Source organism: Amblyomma americanum, chromosome 10 (genome assembly GCF_052857255.1).
Source record: "Amblyomma americanum isolate KBUSLIRL-KWMA chromosome 10, ASM5285725v1, whole genome shotgun sequence".
Lineage (NCBI taxonomy): Eukaryota > Metazoa > Arthropoda > Arachnida > Ixodida > Ixodidae > Amblyomma > Amblyomma americanum.
Window position 1 is genome coordinate 2,503,404 of NC_135506.1, and position 12,691 is coordinate 2,516,094.

The 12,691-nt window shown below is 47.4% G+C and overlaps 1 protein-coding gene and 1 non-coding gene across 5 annotated transcripts in view; one reads left to right on the top strand and one right to left on the bottom strand.

Moving 5' to 3' along the window:
- The window catches only part of LOC144107664 (A disintegrin and metalloproteinase with thrombospondin motifs like), a 235,340-nt gene that overhangs the window by 26,401 nt on the left and 196,248 nt on the right, over positions 1-12,691 (bottom strand). For 2 of the 4 annotated variants that reach the window (XM_077640778.1, XM_077640775.1), the window contains exon 3: positions 1,628-1,957. In XM_077640778.1, coding sequence (XP_077496904.1) covers positions 1,628-1,957 — 330 coding nt within the window. The remainder of the gene's footprint in view (positions 1-1,627; positions 1,958-12,691) is intronic. The other 2 variants (XM_077640777.1, XM_077640776.1) reach the window with 1 other exon arrangement.
- TRNAT-UGU (transfer RNA threonine (anticodon UGU)) lies at positions 1,309-1,382 on the top strand. The gene has a single exon. It is a non-coding gene; the product is annotated as a tRNA-Thr (tRNA).

The following is a 12,691-nucleotide window of genomic DNA, read 5'->3' on the forward strand; positions in this document are numbered from 1 at the left end:
GGCTTTCTTTGTTCCAACGGGAGAAGAGTTTTTCAGTAGCGCGTCATCAAAAAAGAACAGAAAAACTGTGGGGACGCTTATAAGAATGGAATCCGATGGCATTAGAGTTTACATTTGTCGCAGCTTCTTTAGGAATTTCTGTGTGCGTCTGCGTCAGTTTCTTGGGAACTGTCGGTACATCAGCCGCCATATTCGGTCTGCTATAGCTGCAGCAGCAGGTATCCGCTATGCTCTGATGGTGCTTACATTACACTGCGACGGTGCTTGCATCTCCATCTAGAGTAGCCTGACCTTGTGTATCATCAGAATAACCTCTCCGACGATTTTCATTAAAGCAAGCCTCTTGTCCACAGGTGCCATTGACAGCTGCAGGTGTTGTGAAAAGATGCACGATAACGGTGCATGTCTGGTGGAGCATCGCGATAGTTGCACGCGATGCCGTTGCCGAACGAAGCCAATTTCAGGGCGTGCTCAGTTGTCAGCCACGTTTGTTGGCCTCTCCTTTCGACTGTGCTACACTGCTGAACCAGATCCGTTTCATTCTATCCTACTCCACACTTAAGATACGCCGCGCTCATGCACTCACCGATCCTCGTGACAACGGAGTCGTTCTGGCGCTTCAGGCAGTGACAAAGGGCGGAAATGGAAACAAGTATTTTTTACTATACCGGCCCTGAAACGCGCAAGGATCGTTCGTGCGCATCCTGTGCAATGCAAGCGCAGTCATCTAGCGTGGTTCATCATATCCCGCCAACAGCTGTTAAGAGCGCGCCTTCCGCTTTTGCGGCGTTGGCGTCGTAATACCGCGCCACGAGTATTTGTCACATTTAATGACGTCGCGCTTCATGGCCCAAGCATGGTGACGTCACGCGCACGTACTCTACCGGAGAAGAAGACTAGTGATAATGCATAAGCTATACCAGCTGAAACAGCCGTCTCTAAATCTCGCATTGCACAATGGCAACCGCCAGTAAGTTTTTGCCAACTTTCTAGAACATATAGTACATGCACGTCCTTTCCTGCCCTCTCCTGAAAGGTATCCGATATTTATTCCCGCTCACAAGCGCAATCCACGAACAGTGGGAAGACATGGAGGTATTTGAAATGGGGGACCTTATCGGTTAGGCGGATAGGGGAGAGAGAGGCGCCAATACGCATCTGCCGGACAACAACTCTGCTCTAGTTATTATGTTGCGCATGCGCACTGGCTGCAGCCCTGTCACCGTAACACCTGTCAAACCTGTCACCAACACTGTTCCCACTTCGAGTTATTGATCAATTCGCTCTCGCCCTACCATTAGCTTGCCGTCCCGGTTAGCTCAGTTGGTAGAGCGACTGCTCCTGTGCAGCGGTGGTCCCGGGTTCGAATCCCGGACCAGGACGAATTTTTCTTTAACTGCGAAGTTTCTGAAGAAGCTGTACAGCTTTCTTTTGTAGTCGTATGACTGCGCTTGGGCGGATGCCAATGAGTAATTACTCCCTTGTTACAATTCTACACCACCTTGTGGGACGCCCTAAAAGCATTTGACCAATGGATAGGGTCCTTTTGTTTTAAAGCTTCCCGTTGAAAGGCACCCAGCAGTGGGCCTTGCAAGGGAGGTTCCCCTCCCCTGTAGGGTGCACGTACCTTGGCCCTGAGCGGCGTGTAGGCGAGTCCGTTGGGCGTGCTCTCGGCGGCCAGCATCTGCAGCCTGGCGGCGCGCTGCTCGAAGTCCCGGTTGCGCTGGAGCCGCAGGTCGAAGCGGCGCCCGAAGGCCCGGAGCGCCACGGAGCGCCGCTCACCGCCGCTCGCCTCGCGCTCCGCCCGGTGGTGGCTCGGGGCGCGGAGCTGCACCAGCTCGTAGGGGGGCACCTCCCCCCGGGATGCCACGCGGAACACGCGCCGGATCTCGGAGTCTGACAACCGCTCGTGCACCTGCGCGCAACACAGGCCATACATCCAGCGGTGAGGCCAACGCTGCAACAAAGGATCTGCGTTAGCGCTACTCCCTTCAAGTTCACTCAGCGACAGCATGCACAAGTAGGTCGAGATGTACTTTCGGTAGGCAAAGTTAACGGACCATGCAAGTGACGTATTTATGGTCGCGTTACTTAACTCTGCAGTCGGAAACTTCGTGAACGTTGCGAGCCTGTTTCATACATGTCCAGTATGCTATGCGTCTGCCATACCCACAAATTCTGGACAAGCGCTTCCTTCAACCGGAAGTTATTTATGTACGTAATTTTTTTCGTATATCGTAAAATTTCATAAAGTAAACATTATATCGGCAGATCTTTCCTCGTGACGCTTGCAGTTTTCTGCTATTTATTATCAAACACGCACCCATCGGTTTTCTATGGCAGTCATAACTACCTGGTCAAAGCACAGGGCAAATTTTCGCAGCAATATTTTACTACGCATCGGAACAGTAGACAATTCCCATCAATATGTTCATGCCAGCATCTTGCATTATTTCGCAGTTGCCTCACATTTATTGTCAAAAATGCACCCCATTGCTTTTCTATGGTAGTCTTAGCTACTCCATGCCAGCTTAGGACAGACTTTAAAGCCAGTAAAAATAGACGTCAGGGCTGCATGAATAATACAGAACAGGAGAACAGCATTTTGCCACGCATCGGAAGGTTAAACCATTCCCGTCAGTATGCCCATAAGAGCATCTTACAATTTTCCGCAGTTGCCTCGCAATTAACAGTGATGCCGAAGAAAGCTGGACTTGCAACCTGTAAGCGGATGCCTGGTTTCAAGAAATAAAGTTTTAAATCCTCTCCTGTGGTCTGTGCACTTCTTCTGTCGATAGCACATTCGGAACGTGATGTCATACACCACAAAAGAGAATTCAAATACTATTCTGGTTCGACCATTGTTCTTTTCAGCGCAATTGCTTTTCTTTCATCAGAGGCACTACGTGACGGCAGTGGAATGACGCCACAACCCTGTAGCCCAATGATGAATCGTGTAGTGACGTCATCACTGTTGTACTTTGTGATCGTTGCGGGGTGATCGAACTACATGTGCGAGGTCATGTGGTTGTGACGTCACGACCCTCTCGACCAATACCGATATTCTTGACACGCCAACCATGCCGTGTTCTCTGCTCAACTGTTAAAGAAAAAAAAACTTTCCAGACAAATTTGAGCATCGCGGGTGCGAACTGTAGACCTGAAATTACTGCAATTGCGAAAGGTATGTCAGAACGTGAAGCGATATCAGTTTAGAAACCCACATCATATGACCATTTTTGACGTAATTGCCAACAGCGACAGCAAAATCAAAGACATGGTTGGATGATAGTGACAAAAATTATACCATTGTTTTGTTTCGATTTTGTTTATGGGGTCTAACTTCCCAAAGCGACTCAATCCATGAGGGACGCCGTAGTGAAGGGCTCCGGAAATTTCGACCACCTGGGGTTTTTTAGCGTGGACTGACATCGCACAGTACACGGACTCTAGAATTTCGCCTCCATCGAAATTCGACCGCCGCGGCCGGGATCGAACCCGCGTCTTTCGGGCCAGCAGCCGAGCGCCATAACCACTCAGCCACCGTGGCGGCACATGAATTTTTTTTTTCTATGGGGGGGGTCTTAGCGATCAGTACAATTTCAGAGTGTGGCTTTGAATTCAAGGCAGATGAAACGAGCCAGTCGGACACATATGGTAGGCATGCGACGAATGAGAAAAAGAGAAATTGTCCCCTCTTCTACACCCTTCACCTTCAGAGTGATATTTCACTGGCCTTTTTCTATCTGCTTTTTACACTGTGAGCAACGTTTTCATCATGTCGTCCTCCAGTCGCTGCAAATTAAGCCCATTGTGTTTTCGGTAGATGTCATCTGGCGCTCAGCGAAGATATATTTTCGCCATTGCAAATGTGAAATTACTATTGTATTTGATGGTTATTACTTCCCGGGCTTGGTCTCGGTAATGCCTATGCCAAACAGCAGATCTTTTATTTCTAGAAATGAGCCCTCTGTATGACTTAGTTCTGACTAGAGATGTGAAGGCCGGACAAAAAAAAACACGGAAATTTTGAAAGAAAAAAGGAACTTTTTTTTTTCAGGGGTGAAAAGCGCGAAAAAATGTCGAAAATTCCAAATTAGATTTCAAAATTAAGAAATTCTCGCCTACAGTTTTGCTTAATTTTTGTCATTTTTTAAAGAATAACTACAGTGTACATCGGCCAACGAATGAGGCCGCCGCAGTGTCTCAGCGGTTATGACACTCGGCTGCTGACCCGCAGGATGCGGGTTCGATCTCGGCCGCTTCGGTCGAATTTTGATGGAGGCAAAATTCTGGAGGTCCTTGTACTGTGGATGTCAGTGCACGTTAAAGAACCCCAGGTGTTCGAAATTTCCCGAGCCCTTCACTACGGCGCCCCACATATCCGGAGTGTTTTTCAGTACGTTAAACTCCCATAAAGCAAACCAAACCCAATAACGACTAGAGAGTAATCGCCATCGCCTGTGTCAGCGTTTTTGAAACTTTCGAGCTTTGAGGTTGCGGGTTGAAGACGTCACATGAATTCGCCGGATGACATGGATTTCAACTCAGGGCTGCAGCAGAACAAAATTGCTGAAGACGCTGCCGCGCGACGCACACGGCACAAAACGACAAAGGTTTTTGCACACGTAATCAGTTTTCTCCGAATACAAGCCTTCTGAGCAAGCAAAGTCCCTACTTTGTAGGCTTCTTACAGGAAGGTTACGGAAACGCGTAGTACCGTATCCAGTGGCAGACACTCCGAGTCCGACACGGAGTGATTATTGGTCGGTTTACATGTTCATTTTCTCGCTGCAATAGAACAAGAGGTTCGTTCCACAAATATGACATTTATATCTAAATATTCGCCTGAATACTGAGCGCTAGTATTGATGTTTCTGCTTTTCAGCAGTTAAAGAAATCTGTTTTTTGTATTTTCTATTTCTTTCCAAAATTTAAACTTTTCTTGAAAAAATATCGAGTGAGTGAGTGAGTGAAGAACTTTATTTGGCTTCATGTTTGTGATGTTGGTGGGTCCTAGTGGCTTCGTCTCCATTCATCCTCCCTGGATCTGTTCCGGTGACTTCTTCCACCTTTGCCGCGGTGGTCGGCTGCCCTTATCTCAAGGCACCGCCTGCCTCTGCTGTCTTTCGTGCTTGCCGCATTAGACCTTCCTAAATCTCACAGAAGTCGCTGGTCAGCATCTCGAGAAGAAAAAAAACGTTTTTTTTTTTTCAAGGCAGTCAAAATTTCCTGGAAATTTTTTAATCTCTATTTCTGACCTCTTGTGTGCACTTCGCTCACGTGTTTTCCTTACTGCGTCTGTAAACAAAGAGATTAAAAATCATAAGGAAAAAAATCTGGTGAAAACATCATAAAGGTGTCCGGTTCCATTCACGTCGTCCGCAAGAGTGAAAGTAGCAGGTCAGTCTTGACGTTTCCGTAAAATGAGGCAAAGAAGGAAGTGACCGTACTGTCGTTTCCTGACGACCGACTGCTACAGTGTTTCCAAAAGTAAAACCGCGCAAGAAGAAAAGAAAGACCAGAGCTACAAACGAGCAGCGCAGCGTGTAGCCTTCGTAGCGATTAGGGTCTCGTTAAACGATCTCCGAATTTGGAACACCCGGTCACGGGAGGTCGCCTCCTGAACGGCGAAAACCGAACACTCGCGCCGAGCGAAGCGGAGAACAAAAAGGCTTTCCGACATGACGAAACCGCTGCTAAGAGAAAGGTAGCGCCCCAGCGGAAGCCCCTCCCACTGAGCAGCGCCAAGTTTCCACCAATTCGTCTCGGATTGTTGTTGTCCGCGGAGGAGGGTGGGGTGTCCACTGCTGCACCGAGGGTTGCCGACTGCCTCGCTCAATGTGTGACGCGAAACGAAGCAGGAAACACGAGCGCCTTTCGAACGCACGCTGCAGCTCGGCTGATGCTGCCGCTGCTCTTGGCGTCCACGCACAACGAGGCTACGACGGGCCGTTTGTGAGTCTTAATGGGTCTCTCCCCGTCCGCATGGCGTCCTTCGGAGTTATCTTTTCTTCATGGTGTTGCCCGCAGCCACGGAAAAGTGTGCAGTGCCTGCGAGGGCCGATGTGGGAGGTCGAGAAAATTTCGACGCTCCATGTTAACGTGCACGGGCATTGCAGAAAACACGGGTACTTTTGCACTTAGCTTCCACCAAAATGCTTCCGGAATTCAATCCGGCGACCTTGGGCACAACAACCCAAATCCATAGCCACCAAGTCACCGCGGCGGGTTCGGAAAAGGTTCCTCCACATCATTCATTGCACGCGACAGAAATGTGAGTCCAGCGTATTTCTTATTTATTTCGCATAAATAAGAAATACGCTGGACTCATGTTTCTGTCGAGCGTAATGAATGGTGTGTAATGAATGACGTTGAGCGTATGTGCCTCAACGTAAAGAAGAGCCAGGACCGACAGTCTAGTTAGGTTCATGTCAGTGTGGAAAGCAATGACGTCGACAGCCGCAGTGAGGTTCGACCTTATGGCACATCGCTCGCAAAAAAAAAAAAAACATTGGTGCAAAATTATTCGCTCCAGACGTACGCTTCAACACCGCTGCTACCAGCATTCATTTTAACAAACTGCCGCACTTACGTCAGAGCCATGATTCGGGCACGAATTTAGGTGCATACGTGCACGTTTCACTTATCCTCCTCGTGCTTCATGTGCGATGGGTAAGGCTTGTGTTTGTTGAATGCAAGTACCTCGGCTACCGCTAGATAGCGTTGCTCTGGAGGCATGGACTGATGCTAATCTTTCCTATCGCATGTTTTGATGGGCGCTCCGTTCGTTGAATACAAGGGTCTTCTCTTACAAAAAATTCTTTAGACAATCTATAGACTGCACATAGACTTCTGTCTATTGACTCTCTATAGACAAATTTTAAAGAACAGTCTATAGGCAATACAAATCCTATAGACAGTCTATAGCCAATCTGTAGATTTATGGCCATACACTTTTAGTAGACTTTTGTCTATAGACATCCATAGACTATTAACAGAGAAAAATTGGCAGTGGCTTAGCTCGGCTATGCCAGGATATACGTAGCGAAAGCTAAGGCAAAGCTTGGTTTAGCCTTGGTTAATCTTGATTGCAAGTCCAGGTTAGTCTGGTTGTCTGGCTAGTTGTTGCCTCGTGGTTGGTCACGTGACCAGTCACGTGGTTGATTACGTGGTGCGGTGGGACCGCGGTGGGAATGCGAGCACGGCGAAACTGCGAGTTCGTGGCCAATGTAGCTTTCGCTGCAAAAGAAATATCTACAGGAAAGCAATAGAGTCTATAAGAAGTTTATGGACTGCCTATAGACTATATTTATAATGGTTGGCTGAAAGAACATTTTATTTTACATTTAGAATCCTGCGGTTGTTTGGTTAAAGATTTTGAAAACAGGGCGCCCTTTGGTCACACCGCGCAGTTGAGCGACGCGGAAATGGCTTCACTGTCTGTCTCCGCAGGAACGAATTCAGGTGAGGTCGATGGTGCAATAAGCTGGCCTGTAAATACCCTACCCACTCTGGCGTGAAACTGGTCTTTGCGCACTGTGTTTCTCGGAGGAAGCCAGTGTCCTCGGCCGCATGCAGGAAGTGAGGATTTAGGTCGCGGTGAGGACTCATGCGAAACAAAGCCTCCGACAGCTTGGCGGCACCCGTGTGTGTAGCAACGACATCCTGGCAGTGGCGCCGTTCCTATTCTTCTATTCGATTCTATTCTCGTATTCTATTCTTCAACTGCAACTCTATAGACGGAATTTATATCAAAAGGACGGAATAAGTGAATACTACATTCAATTCCCAATTCGACATTAGTGGCCCGCGCATTTAATTCAGGAACTTTAAAGTTTGGGTACCAGTTACTGTAGATTTCAGTTCCAAATTCACGTGTGCAAACACATGTCAAAGCAGCTGAGGCATCTCAAGTAGAAAAAGTTTAAGTTGATCTAGAGGGATCTAGAAGAAAGTAGCTTCTTGCTGTTCATCATTGTTTTTTAGCAAAGGGCGGCCAAAGAGAACGCAACCTGGTTTGCACGCTGCCTTATCTTTGAAGCCTTCCTACAGCTTGCAAGGGTAGAAAAAGGCTCGTGTCGTTTCTTCTCCCCTCATTATGAAATAAACACAGCTTGCCTGATATATATATATATATATATATATATATATATATATATATATATATATATATATATATATATATATATATATATATATATATATATATATATATATATATATATATATATATTGCGTCATTCGCCGGACACAGGTGAATGTGCAGCCGTGCGCTGCGCGCCATTAATGAGTGCAGGACCATATTCGCGTTGCCTGCCCGTCAAAAAACATGGTCGTCATTTGTACAACGATCTAGGGTCATTCATTCATTCATTCATTCATTCATTCATTCATTCATTCATTCATTCATTCATTCATTCATTCATTGTTATCTGAATTGTCTGCATCCGTTTAGCGTCTTTTATCCGGTCTCCGAGTTATATTTCCATTACTATACTGTTAACCGCCACACAAATGCGCTACGAACATCGAATAGCCGTTGAGACAGTAGGATTATTAACCAGCATAAGTCATGTCTGACGCGGCAAGGAGGAAGAGGAGTGAGAACTTTTAATGAGTATAGTTTGTCCTCCTGAGTGAAGACCCCAGTCCAGGGCTCCGTGTGCCGCCGCGATCCTGCAGGCCCGCTAGAGCAGCCGTCGCTGGTCTTTGGGGTTCCTGCTGTGTCAGAGCGTTCTCAGGAAGAAGAGCGACGTATTGTATACTTATTACATAGGCGACCGACTTACTCGGACAATGTACGGATAACAAAGTAATTTTTTTGCCAAGTCAGGAACGGTATCGAAATACATGCGTAATGCCGGCTGCGCCTTGCGTACTTTTTTTTGCTCTACTTTCTGATGGTGCCCACCTGCCATGTGAGCATTGTTACGTGCATGATGACGAACATAGAGCGTGCAAATGGTGGCGCATTTGTTCCACTCTATTTGCAACGTTCATTTTCACTCAGACGCCACAGTATGCTGCTCGCTTCGAGAGGCCTATGGTCCATTTGTCCTCTACCACTGAAGAAAGCTGACAGCTTGAAGAGTGGCGCGTTTTCTAGCCAGTAGAGTGATTCCACACAATGTTGCAATGACATCGACTTCCGCCGACAACTTAGAAGCCCACGAGGAACCGACGGAGGACGAGCCACCCGTGGGTCACGGGACGGCCACTTCCGGCATGACCGTACGCACGCGCTTCCACAGCGGTGGACAACTAGATTGACCCGGAAGACGAGCAGCCTTGTGAGCACAGCTCACGTCTTGGAAGAAACCAGAAGAAAATGAGGACGTGTCGAATGCCATTCACGAGACTGTAGTTTAAACAACCAGGTGGTGGCTTCTAACACGCAGACACCCCCCGCTGCAATCATCGAGAATTCCCCACCATTTTCGAAACCCACAGGGTTCAAAGTTGTCGAGCTCTCGAGGACCAACAGTTTCTAGTGCTCGTGCCCAACGCCGACGTCTTTTATTCGCGCTAACCTCTTTTCAAAAATTGTCACAGCTCTCCATTTTCACATAATTCCAATAAGCGTTTACGTAAAAAGCATGTCAGTAAAACTGGTTCCGGAGTAAGCAAGATAACTTGCCTGCTGAGGGCACCCGACGATAATAAAATGCATGTGCAAAAGACGGTCTCTGCAAACGATGAACGGCTGCAAGAAGAGATCGCAGCCGCTGGTCTTATTTATGAGCGAGATAAACAAATGTTGCAGTGTACCGTCTGCAACGCTGGATGAAATTAGCGGCCTGCAGGCTTCACACAATACAAAGCATGTACCTGCTCCAACGTATTATAATGTATTATAACTGGTGCGTTTATTGATAATCTATACCGATATATTTTGCCGTTAATGGCCGTCCCTCACAACACCCTCCGCTCGCCATAAGTGAGCGAGGCGGCGTGACAAATGCATACCTGCATGCCTTACTAATTCCAGATCCAACAGCAATACGTACGACGCAGCGATCATGACCTCCATTGAGAAGAGTGTTCAAATCGTCAACAGGGATAAAACTGAACTAGTCGACGTGGCATGAGGAACTGAAGATGTTGCCCTACAGCGCGGCGGCGTGGTTGCTGCGTTGCGCTACGCGCTGCACACAACTGCGAGGCGAAATGGACGAAGGATTCAAGGCGAAGTCTGGGCGGTGCCTGAGAGTTTAACGGCGCGAGGTCATCGATTGCGTCCGGCCAGCCCCTCCCCCTCTGCCTCCTTCCCGGTGGACATTACACGCTATAGCCTCGAAGCGCCCACCGAAGGAGCTGGCAATTAAGGGTTCCTTCCTTTTTTCCCACACTGTTGCGCTCGCATACGACGACGACAGACGCTTGCTTATGCCTCTATTACTGCGCCTTCGAGCGACACGAACGGCATGGCCATGGCGGGAAGAACTCGTACGTTATCCATTACTCTGACGGTGCGCGGTCCTGGGAAACGTTGTCAAGAATAGGCGAGTTGTCGCTGTCGGGTATAGCGAGAAAGAGGCCTTAGGTAAGGCCTCTCCTTTTATTTTAAGTACTTCCGCACTGACATCTAGGCCGAACGCTCGAGGATATGCCAGATTCTACTGCGTTACCTCGTGTAGCATATTAGCCACGCTCGCTCACTGTGGTTAAAGGCGACGGCGATCCAAAGGTGTGAAGCTCGCTCGCAGCCTGAACGCGTGGCCCGGAGCTTTTCAACCTTTGCAAAACGATCTAGGTTCTGCTGAGACACAACCCCTTCTTTCAGTTTTTGGAGGCTGCTGTACGTTCCCTCTCTCATCCTCGAGCTCCGTAGCCGCACCTTACCTCCGACGTCCGTTATGCCCGACGTCACCAGCCAGACTGTCCTTCGCCTGCCATCCTCTGTTCCGGCGGGCTCAGGCAGCGCGATCCCGGCGTCTTCAGCGGCGCCGACGACTGTGATGTCGACGACTGGCTGTCGTCGTGCGAGCGCGTCAGCGCCTACAAGTTGGACGATGCCACCAAGCTCGGCAACGTCCTGTTCTATCTCACCGACGTAGCCAACTTGTGGTATTGAAATCATGAGGCCAACTTGCCTACCTAGTTTTCCTCCAAGACAAGTTTCTCGGAGGTACTTGGTCGCCCAGCTGTGCGCAAACTGGGCGTCGAACAACGCCTCCGCGCTCGCTCTCAGCACCCCAACGAAACTTTCACGAGTTAAAAGAAGATGTCGACCTGGGCAAGGGCATGAACCCATCAATGCATAAGGCTGATAAAATTAATAACATCTTGAAGGATACCTCCAAAGACGCGTTCCAGATGTTGCTAACCAAGAATCCACAAACAGTCCAGCTTTGCCAAAGCTGTGTCCTCAGGAAGCGGACAACTTCTACTCGCCGTTCCGGCGTGTTCTACGAGTCGCTTCCATCCTGTCTCCTCTGAATGAGCTGCTTGCCGGCGACGCCAAACTCTCGTCTTGGACACTACCCTTGGAAAATAGACAGCACCCTCGGAATATAGACATTTTATAGACTCTATAGCCATCCTTTAGGCGTTTCTTTTTGTCTATAGACCATTATAGACAGTCCATGGACCATTTATAGACTAAAGTCTATAACAGTTTTAACCTTCCCTTGTCTATAGACGGTCTATAAACGAATGAAGTCTATAACAGCGTTAAATTTTATTTGTGTATAGGCAGTCTATAGACTATCTATAGGTTGAAGTCTATAACCGCGTTTATTTTTTCTCTATAGACTGTTATAGACTATGTGTAGACTGAAGTCGATAACCGCCTTAATTTATTTTCGTCTATAGACAATACGAAAATAAAGCCGCAAATATATCATGCTCTGTTCTCATCTCATTCAACTATTGTGGTCTCATTTTGAGTGCTACAACAAAAACAAACATTTAAAAAATACTTGCCTTACAAGAAAACGCTATTCGCAATATTGCCAATATTCCAATCCTACACTCGACCCAAAAGCTATTTCCCCCAATCAAGATCGTCAGAGCTAACAACATATACGATTTCCGCATTTTGCGTTCTTCTCGACTACTGAGCAGAATAATTTTCTTTAGTACAAACTTGTACCTACTGGTATCTCGCTAATAGAGTGAGGGCAACGTTAGACTTTAATCAACCAAATGATCAGGCAGGCTTTCGTAAAGGATATTCCACAATAGATCATATTCACACTATCAATCAGGTGATAGAGAAATGCGCAGAATACAATCAACCTCTCTATATAGCTTTCATTGAATACGAGAAAGCATCCGACTCAGTGGAAACCTCAGCAGTCATACAGGCATTGCGTAATCAGGGGGTAGAAGAGCCTTATGTCAAAATACTGGAAGATATATATAGCAACTGCACAGCTACTATAGTCCTCCATAAAGTCAGCAATAAAATTCCAATAAGGAAGGGCGTCAGGCAAGGAGACACGATCTCGCCAATGCTGTTCACCGCATGTTTACAGGAGGTATTTCGAGGCCTGAATTGTAAACAGTTGGGAATAAGAATAAATGGAGAATCACTAAATAATCTGCGATTTGCTGATGACATTGCCTTGCTGAGTCACTCAGGAGGTGAACTGCAAATCATTATCAATGAGTTGGACAGGCAGAGCAGATCGATGGGTCTAAAAATTAACATGCAGAAAACCAAGGTAATGTTCAACAGCCTAGC